Source organism: Simochromis diagramma, unplaced genomic scaffold, assembly GCF_900408965.1.
Source record: "Simochromis diagramma unplaced genomic scaffold, fSimDia1.1 OVJJ01000304.1, whole genome shotgun sequence".
Classification (NCBI taxonomy): Eukaryota; Metazoa; Chordata; class Actinopteri; order Cichliformes; family Cichlidae; genus Simochromis; species Simochromis diagramma.
Window position 1 is genome coordinate 5,987,737 of NW_024387030.1, and position 18,064 is coordinate 6,005,800.

Sequence of the window (18,064 nt, forward strand, 5' to 3'; positions counted from 1 at the left end):
TGATTTGATTTGAAGATTCGAATTAAATGAGCTCGTAAATGCTTTAAAACACTTCACTAGTTTTGATATAGCCTACTGTTGATGCAGGGGGACTTTTTTTTTTTTTTTTTTTAAAAAGGCTTTTTTGGATAGGTCTGTACAGGTGTGCGAGGCAGGGCGGAAGTTGCCTCCAGGAAGCCACTGAGCTCCAGCGCATAACGTTGCAACGTTTATATGAGCGCCTCCACCCTCCTCCTACTAACACGTCACACATGCCACCGGAGCCCGTACCTGCCCTCTCCGCTTCTCATGCGGTACAAAAGCTCCACGCATGCGAAGTGACTCTCCCTTTTCTCTTTAAGATATAAGGTAAGCTAAATGTTCAGGCTCAAGTTTAATATTTTTGACAGTAGCGCTGACGTTATGTGCAGCGCTTGTTTGCGGTGTAATGAAAACTCACCTCATCTCTAACACTGTGATGCATTCAATATCTCGACAGTTTGTCGGTAACTTGGAATTAGTGGGCGCTCGTTGAGGTTTTTATTTAGCACTGTTGTCAAGCTAACATTAGCAGCAGTATCGTTATCCAGTGTCAGTGGATGTAGGTTGGGTTAGCGAGCTAACGTGGCTAACTATGACAGAAAAGGGACAGGATGAAGGTGCGGCTAGCGTACTGTTTTAAAGCTGTAGTGGCGGATGATCATCTGGCCCAGCTGCCACGTAACCTGCTAGGTCGTTAATGGGGCTTGTCTAACCTTAGCAGCCTAGCCAGTGTGAGAAAAACTCGACCTTTTGTTTTGACCCAGTGAACGAAAAGGGTGGCTGACAAGTTACCGTGTTGGAGTATTATTTTTTTCCACTTAGTAGTGTTTATGGGAACATTTCGGAACCCAACAGCTTGGTGTCCAAATAGATTTAGCACATTCACATATGACGTTAGCCGTTAGCTTTTCGGGTGGATAGCAGGCAGCAGTGTTTGGATACAGTGTATGGGTGCAACGCCTAGAAATGTTTACACTAGTTTGGGGAATGCATGTTAAAATTATAGCTTTATTGAACTTTTAGAATAATGCAATAATTATTTTAAAACAAATGCAAAGTAAACAAACTCAAAGTAATTCGAAAGGGATGGCTGACATTAGATCAAGTATTGAATTGTGATAGATTGAGCTAAGTTGTCATGTTTATAATTTGGAAATCTGTGCTGATTACTCACTTTTTAATGTCACTTATATAATTCCTCTTGTAAACTTGCAATGGGCCATTGGTTTTTGACACTATACAAATCATATTAACCAAATTCTTTGTTAAATCATCATCTTATTATCATTGTTATTTTTTATTGTATATATTTTTTAATTTAAAAAAAATGTATCCTGGTGATACAGTACAACCTGTGGATCCACTATGGCAGATGATGATTTCTCCACTGCTGATGCTGGGGCCTCTACAACATACCCAATGCAATGCTCTGCACTGAGGAAGAATGGCTATGTCATGCTGAAAGGACGTCCCTGTAAGATAGTTGACATGTCTACCTCCAAGACTGGCAAGCATGGACATGCAAAGGTAAAACCACTTTGTCTATACTTTAGAATTCAGTGCTTAAGGAACTTTAGCCTGATGGGTCTCAGTTGTACAAGTAATACAGAATGCTTCTTTGGCACAAGGTAAGCTCTAACCAGTTCATTATTCCCAGGTTCACCTTACTGGACTTGACATCTTTACTCAGAAAAAGTATGAAGATATCTGCCCATCTACCCACAACATGGATGTTCCAAATATAACAAGGAAAGACTATCAGGTGAATGTTTCTTTTGGACATATCTTGCAATATTGCTTGCTGTGCAGGTTAAACAATTTAGTACTGAAGGGTAGTAACTGTTTGGAAATTTGTTTAATGCGTGAGAGGAATGAATGGTTTGTTGACTGCTGAAGGGGTGTGTCTCATTTATCAGAGCTGAAGTGTTGCTTCAGTATGTTTAAAAAAATTTATACAGGCATCAGACTGGTCGGTCAGGTTTTGGATTGACCAATAAGCAGTCTTCTCTAACTGTTGGGCTATTTAGAGGCCGTAGTTTTCAGAAAATGCATCTTTTTCTTCGTATAATGAAATCTTCTATGTAGCAAATGAGTCTTATAATTTGCATTTTTCCTGGTGGTGGTTTATTATGTTACGTTCTACCTATGGATGTATAGAGGCCCACGTGACAGATTTAAGGCTTTGTATAGATGTGCCACCCAGACCATACACTTCACAACTTCTTTAGTGTCTGCGGTTGTCTAGGTGCTTTTCCACATAGTGTGCACTTTTTTTTTTTTTTTTGGTAATGGTTTAGAATTAAAGACTATACATGACACTGTCCCTGATAGGCACATGCACAACAAAGAATGACAAGAGCACATTGCTAGACTGCTAAGTTTAAATTTGAATGAGAAATGGTAATTGCTGTAACTGCAAATGCAGCAGATACTGGGGATGTTAAACAATAGTTATGTGAAACCCAAAACCTAAGACGGGGGCTTGATCTATACTGAGTTCAAAGTGAGTAATCAGCCATCTTGCACTGTTTGGGAATTGCATCATCTGGATCTTGTAGCAATATCAAATGATACACAGATGTAAAAATTATACTACTGTTACCTTAAATTAGAGCTGGGCGATATCGCCCAGCTCTACCTTAATTTGGTATCACTAACTTAATAATCTCAGAAATTCCATGTAATTGGCATCAGGTACTGGTTCCTTCTGGTTGTAGTATGTATAAAATAATAAGGTTTTTCCTCTAGCCCAGAATACCACTGTGCTATATTTAACCCACACTGTAAATGCATAAAAATTAGAAATGAATAGTGTTATTTTTTTCCAATATTTGTATTAGGGCTGTGCGGTATGACGAAATATATCGATGTTGAAATTAAAATGTCTATCGTTTCATATTATACGCTGTCGTTAGTTTCGTGATGTTGCAAAGTACAATGTTTACGGCAAGATTTTTTTCCTTGTTTGGATGGTCACCACAGAGAATACCAACATAGCCAGTGGAGATGAGGGAGAACCAGGTAGGTCCAAACAGAAAAACCAGTCAAAACAAATCACGGATCTTATTCCTAAACGAGGGGCTACCTCTGTAGCATGGATATAGTTTGGTTATGAAAAGTATGACACGAACCAGAAAACTGTACTATGCAAATTATGCCGCAAACCAGTCCCCACCACAGACTCAAACACAACAAACCTCTTCTACTAGCTACGCAAGACTCATGTGTAAGAGTGTGAAGAGAGTTTACAGATGAGAAGCAAAAAAAAGAGTCATTAGGTGCTCAAAATAAACCTTGGACTCAAACTTGAGAAAAGGCTTTTCCCCGCAGCAGTTTCATGGATCAGTCAAACCACTCGACTCAGCTACACGACGCCCACCTGAAAACACTTCACACAAAAAGAATTCCCCGAGATTCGCAGAATTTACAGAAAATGCACTATTTTGTGATATGTCGTTAACGGGATGAGAAATGTCTTATATTGGGATATGAGATTTTGGGACATATTGCACAGCCCTAATTTGTATGTTTGTATAATGGATATTTTTTGAATTAGGACCGTTCATATGTATATCGTGCCCCCCCCCCCCCCCCCTTCTTCTTTTCCCACATGTCTGCACTGGGTAGGAGATGCTCTGAATCTCATGTGTATAGTGACAAAAGACATTCTTTTAATATTTTAGGTGAAACCACTGCAATATACAGCTACAACACTTAGAAGCACAGTTGTAATAGTGTAAAAAAATCTCCCAGCTTTAGTAGTTCAACATATTTACATATAAAATAATCATTCATGAATTAGAATGAGGGTAAAATGTTCAATAAATTTGTGATTTTTGATTTGAGGTCATATTGCCCAGTCTTAACCTAAAGTCAAGTTTCAATATATACTGCCTCCTTTTTTATTTTTTTTATTTTATTTTTATAAACGTTTTCTTGTTTTTAGGGCTTTGTTATTGACCTAAACCACAATGTTCTGTGTATTGTTGCTTCACAGTAAATGCTTTCTGTTGGTGTGAATCACCAGTGTTATGAAGAAGGCATTAAAATTAATGTTTACAGCAATTGCAATAGGAAAAAGTACTTGAATCACACTTATGATTTCCTAAACTATTAACCTCTTCCATTCTGTTTATAATGGCAAATTTAGGTAATTGATGTGGCTGATGGTTTCTTGGCTCTGATGGATGACAACGGAGAAACCAGAGAGGACCTTAAATTGCCAGACAATGACCTGGGAAAAGAGATTGAGAGGAGGTTCACTAACGGGGACCAGTTTATGGTGAGTTCCTGTGTTCTGAAAAAAAAAAGTTCTAAAATCCAAATAAATTTTAGAACCAAATTTATTTGGATATTTTCTGATATATTGCATTTCATTTAGTCATAAATGAACTCTGCTGTCTTCACTATATTTACTTAGTGTCCATTTTAATAATGTAATAATTAAGAAAAATTCCTTACTTTTGTTATAGTCTAGAACACTTGTATTCTTATGTGCTATTTTAAAGTGTACTAGTGTACTTTAACATGTTTTAGTGGTAGAAATGTCCTAGCCTATCAATTTGATAAGTCATCATGCCATACTGGATCAAACATATTTGCATAAAATTTATACATAAAAATCAAGGTGACGTGAGAATACTGGACCCAGATCTTAATTCCTTTCCATTTTCAGGTCTCTGTGTTAAAAGCTATAGATGAAGAGCATGTAGTGGGCACTAAAACCATGACTTCCTAATAAGTCAAGGACAACGCTGGAGACCTCACAATCCTATCCTCCATTATGGTTTTGGAGCCTCACCAAAGCTACTGGCCTTCGCCCCACACCGCCACCAGATTTGCTGCTGTCAGCTAAAATCCAGAAACTGGACGTGGTCAGCTTCTTCTCTATCTGAAGCTCAGACGTGACTGGCATTCTCTCTAAACAGTCATCTTCCCCTTGCCATCACAGCATAACTTTGCAGTGGGTGCTGATATTATTCCAGTATTTCCTACAAATATTTCAGCACTCCATAACATTCCTGTTTGAGTACTCGTTATGTGTATTTGCTTTTAAATTACGTTTTATTTTTAGAAAAGTTAAACATTCTCAGATGCATGTAATCATGCCTTATGTTTACAGGGTAGATGCTGTACCTGATTTATTCTCTTTAATCTTTCCCGTAAAATAATTCAACCTCAGCTGGCTGATATTTGCTCCAGCTATAATCATTGCACAGTTAAGAGACCCTAAAGCATTAACGTTATTAGTAGCTTGACTATATCTGCCTGCCTTTACAAGTGACGCACAGTCATCTGCATGCGCATTCATGACTAGTATACTCATGCCTTAGCAGCTATGAATTTATGTAAATGAGAATTTTACTTACTCATGGCAGGATTTCTACAGCTCATAGCCAGGACTCAAGATGGGCCTTTTTTTATTTTTTATTTTAATTTTTTTGCAGTCTCAGCTGTTATGAAGTTGAACAGGCCATAATGGGGTGGTTGGGTGGGGCCATATTCTCCTCTATGCTATAAAACTTTCCTTTCACTTGAGGCCTTTACAAGCTGTCAGATGTATAGAAACTGATTTTAAAAGAACAAAACACTTAAAAACATGTGCTATTTAGTCTTAAACTCTTTATTTTAATTCCAACAGTTTTGTCTCTATTGACAAGTACATTTCGCATTCTCAGAATGCTACTGATATCATTTTTCTTTTTTTTTTCTTCTTTTTTTGGCAGAAATTGTCAAAATATTGTATGATGTAGCAAAATCTGTGGAAGTTATACTTTTGAGTTATCCAATTCTTGTTGTGACATTCATGACGAGCAGAAATTAGAAAAGTGGGAAAATGGTAGTTACAGAGTAGTTGAGTAAGCAGGTCTATTTTCTAGTCTAAAACGCCTCACAAGGAGTTTTATTACATATTGCTTAGGTTAATTACTTCTCCATTCACAAACTGTTCCTCGGAGACATCAGGTAATGGCAGGAAATCAGAATGTGTTTACATGCACTGCATCAATGTTGCTGGAGAACCTGCATTTATATGCTGGTATTGTTGGTTTTCTCCCCTACCTCCTAATGGAAAATTAAAACTGAATGTAGTGTTTTGAGAGTATTAGCATTGCTAACTAAATTTAAAGCATTGCAGTCAGTTTTTTCTTGTTTTGTTTTTTGAGCTGAGCATTTGGATACTGTTTCAAGAGTGTACAAAAACCCTCCTGTTTAGCTTGTGTAGATGAATTAATCAGACTGGTTAGAGGTTTTAGTCTGCCTTTTGGTTTTTGGTTACAAGTGTCCATTTGTGTATACATTCTAACACTAGCCATTCATTTTTAGTCATGAATCTTTGTTGTTGTACAAACCCTGTTCAAACCTCAGTTAAGCAAATGCATTTAAAACTGTAGCTTTCTGTAGCTGAAGTCCCCCAGTCCCTTACACAATGTAGAGAAAATGTTTACATGATGGTTATGACGTTAGGTCATTGCTAAAAATCTACAACAACCAGACTTCTTACATTTATGTGAACACAGGTTGTAATAAACATTGGAAGATATTCTTTTTCCTTTGCACAACAACAGCTGCTCTGTAATGTTATTATTTTATTGTTTTGTGTTTTTGTTGCTTGGACTTGAATCCAAGCTTAATATTCCTTTACATCTGTCAGGACACTAAATCAGCAAATTGTGTGTTTTGTAATAATTGAATAGGTACAGTATGAATACAGTGTGCAACCTGGTCTTCTAAAAACCTTTGTTCCCTTACAGCTAAACTGGAATGGACAACTTAAAAATTTCTCCAACAGGACACTGTGCAGTTTTGCAAGATGTTCAAAGTTTGCATAAGGAGGCAGGCTGGCAAGTGGGAAAATTATATCCAGGAGTTAGTCAGTGAAACCAGGGTCTTTCCACTTAGTTACCTATTAAGATTTGTTGTTATTCAGTGGTTGGTTGTAGGTGCAAATACTACTTAGTTTTGTTTACAAAAAAGAGATGTTTTGCTTTACAACTGATTTTGATTGATGGTCTGAAAATGAAAAGATGTTGTTTTCAAAGGCTTTACAAAATGCAATTGCAAATTAATTTTACTTGTATGGGAACATAATTTCAGGACCCAAAACCATATTGTGTGATGCTTTGGCAGAGTTTTATGCCAGATTCCCTTCCTGACACAACCCCAAAGGGATTTGTCTCTCCTCGTGGAGCTTTGGCATTATAACAGTGGCTTCCAACGACTTTTTTTTTTTTTTTTTTTTTTTTTTTTTTTTTGTGTGTGTGTGTGATCTGAAACACCGTAACAGCAGTACCCTGGAATGCAAAAAGCAAAGGCTACTGCCTTAAGACCTTACTAAATAGACTATTGGTACATTTCATAGTGAGAAGTAACTTCTTCATGGAGGTGGAAGAACTAGCAGATGAAAGCTCAAAAAGCAGGAGGAGCCTGTGTAATGAAGTTATTAGGCAGACTTTGACAAACAAGGGCCCATGCTCGACAGCTTGAAGCCCCTGCTTGCCTTCTCAAGCACACAAATCTGCTCACAGCTAAAGCCTGCAGAACCTTAGCCTGATTTTTATTCTACTTTAAAAGCAATAAACTGAAAAAATGTGGTGAAAATGTAACCTGTCCATTACAAACCACAGTAAACATTCTTTTGCAGAAATAAAACTATAAATGTTAAACTAGAATACACCCTAGTATTGTGATGCTTCTTTTTTCTTTTCATTTTTTTGGGGGGGTTAAATTGTCATTGCACCTATGAAGAGATGGCTACACTACCATCATGGCCCAAACAGAAGATGTGCATTCCTTAAGCCCCTCTGTTACATTTGTTTCTAAAGTTGAACCCAGGATAATGGACTCCAAACATCCTACAGCTGATGAGCTACACAAATTGGTATTTCACATCATGCCATTTATCCTCTGTTTAGCAGTCTTGGATGTGTCTCTCACAGAGACTTAGGTAGCAGTATTAATCCGATTCTGTTCAAGGAAATGTTTACGCTGTATATGAGATGGCCCTGTGCTGTGCTTGTAAATGAGCACTGATAAGACTGTGTCATCAGTGAGGATAATAAATGACTTTAATTAGCATGTCTTCTACTGCGAATAATCTTTCTTCATCATGTATTATTCTGGGGGAATCTATCTTTTTCTCCATCAAAAGTATGCACTTTACTATATAATTTTGACTCTTCCGGTGTATCTTCATTTGTATATGGACCAAAGGTACATTGTAGCATCTTAAAACTGGAAACTGGATGCATGTACTTGCTAATGTCTGGCTACTGTTTTGTTTCCAAAATAACAGCTCGTTAAGATGTTACTGCCTATAAAACCTCATAACTATAACCATAAGTTATATCCTTAATGTGCAGTATTATTTTGGCTATTTAAATATTCATGATTGACATCTCTGAGGTGTGGCTAAGTTTGAACATGTATTGCAATCTCTAATATCTTATATGTTTTTGAATTGGAGGTGGGAGCAGTGTCCATTTGGGCAATGTCACAATTTCACTATTCCAGATGTGACTGAAATTCAGAATAAAATGTCATTGACATGTTTCATAGCCAGATGAAACCTGTTCGCTTGATGAATTAAACAGATGAAGGATATGGAGTTGATTCTAAATGCTGAACATTTGGTAGGACTTCACTGGGACTCTCAGTATAGGGTCCAAAGATATGTTGGTGCACATGAAGGAGGTTCATTAAAAACTAAAATAAACTTGTCACAAAGACAGAAAAAAAACCCCTAAACTTCAGGAACAGTCATATCTAAGATACGGTGCATTCTTACAAAGAAGAAATGCACTGGCCAGTAAACACCAAAGAGCCTAAAAGATTACTGAATGCAGCTGAAGTGGTTTCATGTCTGCACTTTAATCCTATCTTGATTGTTTCCTTTAAAATCCAGTGTGGTGGTGTACAGAGGCTAATTTTCAAGACAGCAGTGTGTTGATGGGGATGTATGAGATGGCGCTGTAATCCTTTCATCATGTAACGTTACATGTAAATTTGAAAGCTCAGAGTTATGAATCTAAAGTGTTTAGTTGTATTTTTTTTTTTTTTTTTTTTTTTGCGCCTGTCCCGTTTGGCTCTTTTGCCATCAGAATTGTTGTCTAAAGGCAAAGAAAGATGCTCAACGGATTTACTTTACCAAATTGACCATCCCAGCCTTGCCGTAATGGTCCATTTGATTCACCTTTTATTGTTTATTTTATTTTCACTTACTTAATACGGGACAGACTTGACTGGGGGAAAGAAGGGGAGAAAGAAAGAGGGAAAGAGAAACAGCTGAGAAGAGGGACGGGGGAGAAGGGCAAAAAACAAAAACCAACAGAATGAGCAGAAGAAAAAAAAAAGAAATAAAAAATGCATATATCAATCACCTGGATCACCTGCTGAGAAAGAAAAAAGAAAACAAGCAGAAGAGAACAAGAGTAATAGAATAAACAGCATCACAATGATATATGGGAATATGACAGTAAATACTAAATATTAAACATTATTGTGCAGCACATAAGATCAACAGAACAGTGTGCTTTGAGGTAGGAGCCAAAAAGGGTGTAGTTTGTGGGTGTGATCACCCGTGTGTACACCTGTGAGCATGGACGCGCTTGTTTTTTTTTTAAAAGGTTCCTTCATGTAATGATCTGCTAGAGGGTGTGGGGGGGCCACAGCCCCGTCCTCCAGGGCATGAAGCAGGTATGGAGGAGATCAAAACTCCAGACATCCAGAGGCCCCCAGAACACAAGAGACCAAGGAAGACCAACAGAGGGGCAGCCGTGCCACTGTCCCAGAAAGAGCTGAGGAGAGTCCCAGATGAGGGCTCACTCAGCAGCCGCGGAGCAGAAGCCAGGGGGAGTTGCAGTGACGTGCCCGTGAGCTCCGCCGGCAGCCAGCCGTGCCTGAGTGACCGAGCCCCAGGCCGAGAGGCCGGGGGCACCCCACCTCTGAAGTGGCCCGAGCGAGCCCCGGGCTCCAGGCCCCGATAAGCGGCCGCCAAGGAGTGAGCCGGTGTGTACCTGGACGCCCACCCCCGGACACAAAGAACCACCAACGCACCGACACCTGAGGGAGTCCGCCACTGGCAGGGGAAGTGGTGGTAGGGGGAGATAGGCCTCCAAACCTTGGAGAGCCTGAGATGTCCCCAGAGAGGTGGCGCCTGACACCCAACCTGACATATAGACACAGAAATACAGGCACACACAGACACAAACATCCATTCCCACCCTCATGCTCTCATATGCACTTACTCCACACTCAACCAACGTGGAGACAGACATAAAGAGACGCTGTACACACGATCACACTCCCCAAGCGTACTCTACGAACCGGGTCTAGGTACCCTGTGTTTAGTTGTAAGTAAATTTAAATTCACGGCAGTTAAAATCTTCATATTCAACGGCTAGTTCCAGTAATGTTTGTTTTTCATTGTAAAAGATCAACGAACATTTAAATAGTCAGACAGAAACAATGGGGTTAAAGGTTTTTTACCTAAACTGCTCAGCAGATGGCAGTCCAACATCAGAGATTTTCGTATTGCTTTTGAACTGTGTGCATGATAGCACAGGGACAACAAGGGAAAGTACTTTTTTCCCCCAAGTTTATTCAAGTTATCCAGAAATTATACCTTTTCCCCCACAGATGAAGAATTCACTCTGTGTTTTACGTATTCTCTGATGTCTAAGTTCTTTAATTCAGGATGAACAGTGTGAATAGCCAAACTGAACCTATTCAATCGAAGCCACCCCAACGTGTCTCAGCCCTATTCTTGAAAAATGCAGTAGCCTTGGTAAATAGATTTTGTAGAAACTACATCTGTATCACTGTACAGATTTTATACTGTTTTATACAAAAACAAAAATCGACACAGAGAAGTCTTCTGTGATCTTCAAGAATTCTTTACAGGGAAATGCCAAACTCTTTCAAAACTCATGTGGGGAGCAAAGCAGGGATTGTAGAGGGGATTGGCAAAGGTTTTATGAGCCATTCCACAGTGCTCCGAACCTGTTTATCCAGACAGTGAAGCAGCTGGATTCCTGGTTGACTTTGAGTGGAGATGAACCAGTTTCAAATTATAAGAGATTTGATAGAGTTCTGGGATAGAGGGCTTGCCTTGTAAGTCAGGGTAAACAGTACTCACACACACATAGGGTACATACATCAGCAGTGGGGTATGGTCAAACACAGAAAGTACGTTTATGTAACTTTGGGACCCATTTCTCAAAACAGCATGAGATGGGGAGAGAAGAGATCAAAGCATTAGTGCGAACCATGTGCTTTTATTGAAACTGCATGGGATTAACTGTGCCTGTGTGCGAAAAAGCTGAGTAAAAATATAGAGCTATCTTCAGCTTTTAGTGCCACACATACGGTAAGGGCGATATCACACTGTAAAAACACAAAAATGTTTATAAAAGTGAATCAGAGCTGCATCACCCTGGTACAAAACAAAGTCTAAAGGAGCACTAGTGGGTGTAAATGTTCATGTTAGATTAAAAACTACCCAGTTACCACTAATCTTATCATACAAGGCAATCACTATGCTGAAACAGGCTTTCAAGTTCAAAAAACTACCTAGTCTATGCAACAGACCATTTCAGTTGAGCCGACACAGATTTGCATCTAACCAATGAATAAATGAATAAATCAAAATCACCGAGACACATGGTAGTGTCAGGTGAGATGCTTACCTTAGATTTTAAAGTGTGTTTCATCCATTAAAGCTGAAAAGTCAAGTTGAAGTTACGTTGCACTGGTTCTTTTATTCATAGAAGATCACATAAACACTGCTGGAAGTCCTTACAGGAATATTAAACATGGCACGGAGGCAGGCAGGCATGAAAAGATCAAAGAGCAAAAATCTCTTTATTAAAATGTATCAACAAATAATCTAGGAGGTGAAAAAGTGCTACGCAACATTAATAAGTTGAAAATCACTTCCCAAACACCATCTCATCTTCGTATCTGGAAAAGAAATAACACCTGAAGTTTTTTAAACTACTGCAGATAAATATGACTTCTCCAACTTAAACATGTAAAAACAGTAAAGGTTTAGCATAATTAATTAGTATTAATAACTTTATATTTTGTATTTATTCATTTACAGATAATGACTTGTTTTAAAGTGTGTTATATATTACTTTTTATGTTTTTAGCATATGGTGAAGTGTTTTTGAAAATAAGGAAAGTTTTACTGCAGGCTCCAGATTAGGAAGTAAGGAAAGAACTGAGTGAAGGAACGCTTTATCTAAGGATCTGAAGTCCATAAGAAGGTATTTGTTCTCCTTTTAGTTCCTCAGTCCTAAAACGTGAGAAACAGCAGGTAAGGTTTCTGTACAGCTGTGGTGTCTGAGTTTGTGTGTGCAGCCATCTTTGCAAAAGTACAGTTAAAAGTACTGCAATATAATGAAGTGACCATCTCTTCTTAAATTAATAGAGTATTTTCTTTTGTTAGGAAAAGCAGTGACTGCGGAGATGGTAATGTACATCCGTTGGCCTCCCATATTTCTCAGCAAGTCTTGGATGGATTGCAATTTCATTTTGGACACATGTTCCTGAACCACAAAGGATAAGTCCTAATGACTTTGTTAATTCCCTGACTTTTTCTTGTCTGGCTCTGAGGCTGAACATTTGTGGTATTTAAAGATGGATTTATTTTTCTTTGTATTTATTGAAGCAGATAATGAGACTAGAACAGAGACTGGACAGCTAGAGGCGTCAGCTTTCAATTCGAGACTTCATCTCTTATGTGCTATTTGGTGTCAGATGTTCGTGGGGGAAAATCTGTGATTTTGAGCTCTGCAGTGAGCCTTTCCACATTTGTAAGGAGCTGCGATTAATACCAGAAGGGCAAGGGAGTGTTTTTTCTTCAGGAATAGTTATGCTAACAGATGTGTTCATCTGAGAATCAAGCTCACAGCATGTACCTTCTATTTTAGCTGACACCCTTCTGTACACTCATACTGCTGAGAAGACCCATCTGTTTTTGAAAAAGAACGAAAAAGAACACCTTCCATGAAAGAATTAGTCAGTGACTTCACAGGCAAAATATTCACAGTAGTCTTGTTTTTATGGAATGAAAGATTGAATCTTTGTGTTTCTTCTCATCAATGGACTACAAGCACATGCTGTTCACAAACCACCAAAACAAATAAATGACTAAACACAAACTATTTTATTGTTCTTCTTATGCTCAAACTGTGATTGAACTTCCAGGACCTAGTAGGCAGCTCACAAGCTGTTTCTCAACTATAACACAACTCTCACCTGACAAAACTCACACATATTCACAAGTGTAAAAACAAACATGCATCCAACAATTTCAAGATAGAAAAGGAAATTACACTAAATAGCATTACTTTCATTACATTGGCACATCCTCACATTATGCAGAAGTATAGTAAATGCTAACAAAAAAGAACCTCTGGCCTTCAACTTTTGGCAAAGTATATTCAGGTCTGGTGTCTCTCAGTGTGTTTACAATGTTTCTACATTTATTAGGAGAGACACAGTATCCATATGGAAACAGATATACACATACTATGTTAAATTGCTAAATAAATGCTTTTAATGCTTTTAACCTTTTAAGTTTTGAGAATTTATACAAGCAGTGCGAAGATGTCTGTGAGCACTGAAATAAATATTTATTATGTACAAAATAACTAACCTAATGTACAGTACATATAGTCAGTAGTTTTAGTATATATACATGCTTGCCTGCATGAACAGATATTTGGCATTGACATGCATTTGAAAGTGACAGGAAAGTTTGCTGTTAGGGTAGCAGTGAGAGGAAAAACAGATTTACTTTGGTGTTTTGGTGTGTGTGTGTGTGTGTGTGTGTGTGTGTGTGTGTGTGTGTGGTGGTCTGCAATGATTTTCTCTTCTTGTTTCCTGATTGTCTTTGCGCTAGTCATGAATGATGGACAAGTTCGTACCAATAATTGCTTCTGCAAACCTGACCCTGTATCCATCAATAACAACAATAACAAAATGAAAGCATATATGGATTTATGTGCAACAATTTTACAATTACATGGGGTTACTTCAAAATAACAATAGAATTTCTGTTTTCTGCAATTCCTTTCTATGGACGATTAGACTTTGAATATTCAGATTGCAGGCTTTAGAACTGTTTAAATGCAGTGTGTTGTTTCTGGCCACCTGCTCCCCTCTGGCACAGCTTTGAACTTCCTTGTGTGTGTGCAACCTACAAAGTATGTGTGTATATTTGCAAGGGCAGTTAGCAGACTAGTAGTAGGAATGTTGAAAGGTTTCGTCCAACATCTGGAGGTTGACTCCTGCAGCAAAGAAGAGTAGGTGGGTTGGGTGCGTCATTATTCAAACCAGATGAGAATAGCTTTTCATAGCCGAAGAATAAAAACACTGCCTTTCTGTACATTAGGTTGAATTTATTTGAAGTATATTTATTTTCATTTTGACACCATTTACTTTATTACCAGATAATTCATTTTCAAGATTGTTTTTACATAAGTTTGCATCTTTACCTTGCAGTACTTTGTATCCAGGGATCATTTTACTCAATTATACACTTTGAAGAGTCTAACACACAGAAATGTAAATCAGTAAGACCATTAAACCACCTTTTCAATATCAAAACTTACGTCTTGTTTTTTCATAACCTAGTATGAAAAGTTTTAGGGTAGGGGACATCTGTGTCTGTGTCCAGGGACAGAAGTCTCATAATCTGTCTGTGACTGTTTTTTTAGATAAAAAAACAGCAGCAATGTATTGATATTACATTATTCAAAGTTGCTGATTTGTTACTGTATGTATAATGTATTTTTGTTAAAGAACAAGATGTTTGTCTTCTAGTTTTATTTGTCCTACAACTAACAGGGTTACATAACATAGCACCAAAGACATACCGGCTGTTCTTTCCTGCAAAATCTCTGATTTATTTTCCCCTTTAAAGGTTCTGGTTTCAGATTACTGGAATCAGCTGAATTCATGGAAAATAAAAGCTGGTACACAACATGTGTCAAGGTGAAAATAATGCTGACTGTCAGCAACTTCTGTCTTAAATGTTTCTGTTTGTGCTATTACTCATTCTCAATTACTAAGGGAGATGGAGTAAAGGGATATTATGGGAGGCGGAAAAGAAATTAGGCAATGCTATCATACTAATAAACAGATGTCCATTCACTCTCCTCAAACTCTTATCAACCCCCAGGCCATAGCTAGAGCCACCACACAGCTGCTCATTGACTATGTTATATAAGATGAAACTAACACAGCACCATGGCGACATCAATTGGAGTGGATGTCTGGTTATAAAGTGGTTTCAGAGATTGTCAAGTGACCAACGAGGCTTATGTTTGGCATAAAAATGCCAAGGTTGAGATTTTGAGAGGGGTACCATTATACTGGTATCTAGAAAAAAAGAAAAAATAATGATCCAAAGAAAGCAAAGATTGATATTTAAAGTGCATTGTCAGCTATGTGCTTCAAAGCTCTCATGTGGAGAGATAAGGGGCTTAAGATGTGTGTAATATTTGTTTGAACCAAAAATAAAGTGAACTTTGTGTCCTTAAATTGCTCCAACTTCTGTCTGAATGTATGAACGTTATCTGTTCACAGTGCCCTGGAAACAATCTCAAGGACATGCAGACAGAGCCACCTTGCCAGTATGTTGTGTTCCCTGTTCCCGCAGGCTGTTTGTGAAACAGCTCAGTCATATTTTGTCTAGCCTCTGAGGAGAAAGGCATGAGAAAAAGGCATGCTGCCGGTGCAGATGTCCTATCTCCTTTCATCGAAGTGACTAGCACTATATAGTGTTCCACATATGCACACATCCACAGCATCTGTGCATTGCACTGTTGCTGAACCGACTTGATACTGATGAAGAAACTTGATAATGCTATACAGACACACACATGCACATGGGTCTGTTATACAGTGCACTATTAAATGTCTGCCTTATTAGCTTAAATTTCCTGGAATTAATAGCGGTTGACCCCAAAACACTAACGTAGCAAGAAAGTCTGTGAAGCTTTCCACATTTGTATGTTTGTAGACCCTGTCAATGTGAGTGTGTGTGCATGAGTATGTAATGTGCTACATATGTTCTGTGGTTCTGTGTGTTTGTGGACTGAGGACTGGGAGTGGTTATGAAAACAGTGTTAGGCAGAGTACAGTTCTCCTGGATCACAGGTTACAGCCCCAGGGGGTTGTGGGATAGGCTGGGACACTGTAGGGAGCGGATAAACCTCTCAGAGAGTCAGTGTGTGTGAGTCCGTGCGTTTTTCAAACCCCCAAAAAGCGGGACGAGGAGACTGATGTAAGTGACATCATGCTAAAACAGAACAAGCTGTTTTCAGCTTAACGTTATATTCACCACTGACAGTCGTATGTGTACGTGCAGGTACGTGAGCGAGCGTGGTGTGTCCAAACCAAACCATATGTAACTGAAATGCATACCTAGGCAAAGCTGTAGTTGGAAATATGTCATTTAGAATTAGTAGTAGTTTTAAGAATCTTAAGTATCCCATAAATGTCCCATTTTATTTAACAGCTTTTCAACATGAGGTCACAATGAAATATAATAAAAATGTTCTGTTGACACTATAAGCCTAGAAGGTGCATTGAAAGTCACCTATTGTAAATTTTAGAATAGTAGTCCTATCCAAGTAGATACAACTACAATGTTATAAAATGGTAGATATGCAGTCTTGTTTTCATACACCAGGTGGTGCCAAAGTGTCTAAGAAACCGGCGAAGACGTAGCACAACACCACCCATCTGTTATTGTTTTAAAGTTAAAAGGGGAAATTCTGAAATACTAACGGCATGAAGAAACACAAAAAGCACCACAACAACTTTGAATGTCAATCCGTATATGCCGATTCATGCAACAAGCTGCATAATTGGAAAATAATAGGAAAACACCAGGAAAAATAGGTCATTTTTTGTCATAAGTACGCTTTGCAATACAATACAAAAATGTATTTTCCCTGCACTTTTGTGGAATTTACTTAGTTCGTGATTCACTCAGAAAATCCACAATATGCTCCCAAACTGACCTTTATGACTGAGCTTCCACCTGCAGTTTCCCTTTTCTTTTTCTTCACCATACAAAACGTTTTGTCCTTATTTTCATAAATCCACTGTACTCTGCCTCATTGTTTCCCCTGTCTTCTGTTTTTTCTTTTTCTTTTTTCTCCAAGACCTCTAGTAGTATCACAGTTCCTCACATCTGGGATGCACCTGTCACGGTGAGAAGTCAGTTTTCCCATGAGAATCCAGTTCTTGTGAAGTTAAAAATTCTACCAAACCTACTTGAATGACTTATAATGTTTAGGGTCTAGAGCTGTGGTTTCATTTCAGTCTTAGGTTTTTATTATCCCAGAAGAGAAAAATTGGTGTAGAACAGTGTGGACACATTTTATTTTGCTAAAAGGATATAAAAAGAAAAATAAACCCTTTCGCACAAAAGAATAAAACTATAACCCCTACTATCCCATCCCTCAGCAGAATTTGTGGCTTTGATACATGAATGTAAACATTCAGTATGTAAGTCTCAGAAATATATAAAGCTTCACAATTCCAATTGGTGGTGCTTTTTTATTTTTTTGCGTCTGTTGTCAGAAGTCCAACTGCTGCTATATAAAACATTTGTAAGATGAGATCGGTTAAGGCAGGGATGTCAAGCTCATTTTATACTGTAGGCCACATACAGGCTACTTTGATCTTAAGGAAGCCAGACCAGTAAAACTTTCCCTTTTGTGTTTATAAAGAACTTTAACTACAAGTTTAATAAAAAAGAAGTAAAAAAAAGAAGTAAAATTTAAACAATATGCCTCAGTTTTTTCTCCATGATAAAGAAATGCTGCTGTAGTAAACAAAAGATGCCAGTCAGCACAACTGTAAGAAATAACTTTTCACTTGCTGGGCCCACATCCTCTTTTTAGGTTTGACAGCATTTTAGTAGGTGAAGGTGAATGCTTGGACATGAACTGAGCTGCGGTTTGGGGAAGGCCTCGAATGGGACTGGCGACGGCTCCCGGGCCTGGCAGATCCCCATGTACTA

The 18,064-nt window shown here is 38.3% G+C and overlaps 1 protein-coding gene across 1 annotated transcript; it reads left to right on the forward strand.

Moving 5' to 3' along the window:
- Positions 1 to 217: 217 nt before the first annotated feature.
- Positions 218 to 7,695, forward strand: LOC120740508 (eukaryotic translation initiation factor 5A-1-like). The gene is made up of 5 exons (XM_040042929.1): positions 218 to 348; positions 1,368 to 1,548; positions 1,679 to 1,783; positions 4,172 to 4,303; positions 4,697 to 7,695. The coding sequence occupies exons 2-5, from the start codon at positions 1,387 to 1,389 to the stop codon at positions 4,757 to 4,759; spliced, it is 462 nt and encodes a 153-aa protein (XP_039898863.1). The 5' UTR covers positions 218 to 348; positions 1,368 to 1,386; the 3' UTR covers positions 4,760 to 7,695.
- Positions 7,696 to 18,064: the final 10,369 nt, after the last annotated feature.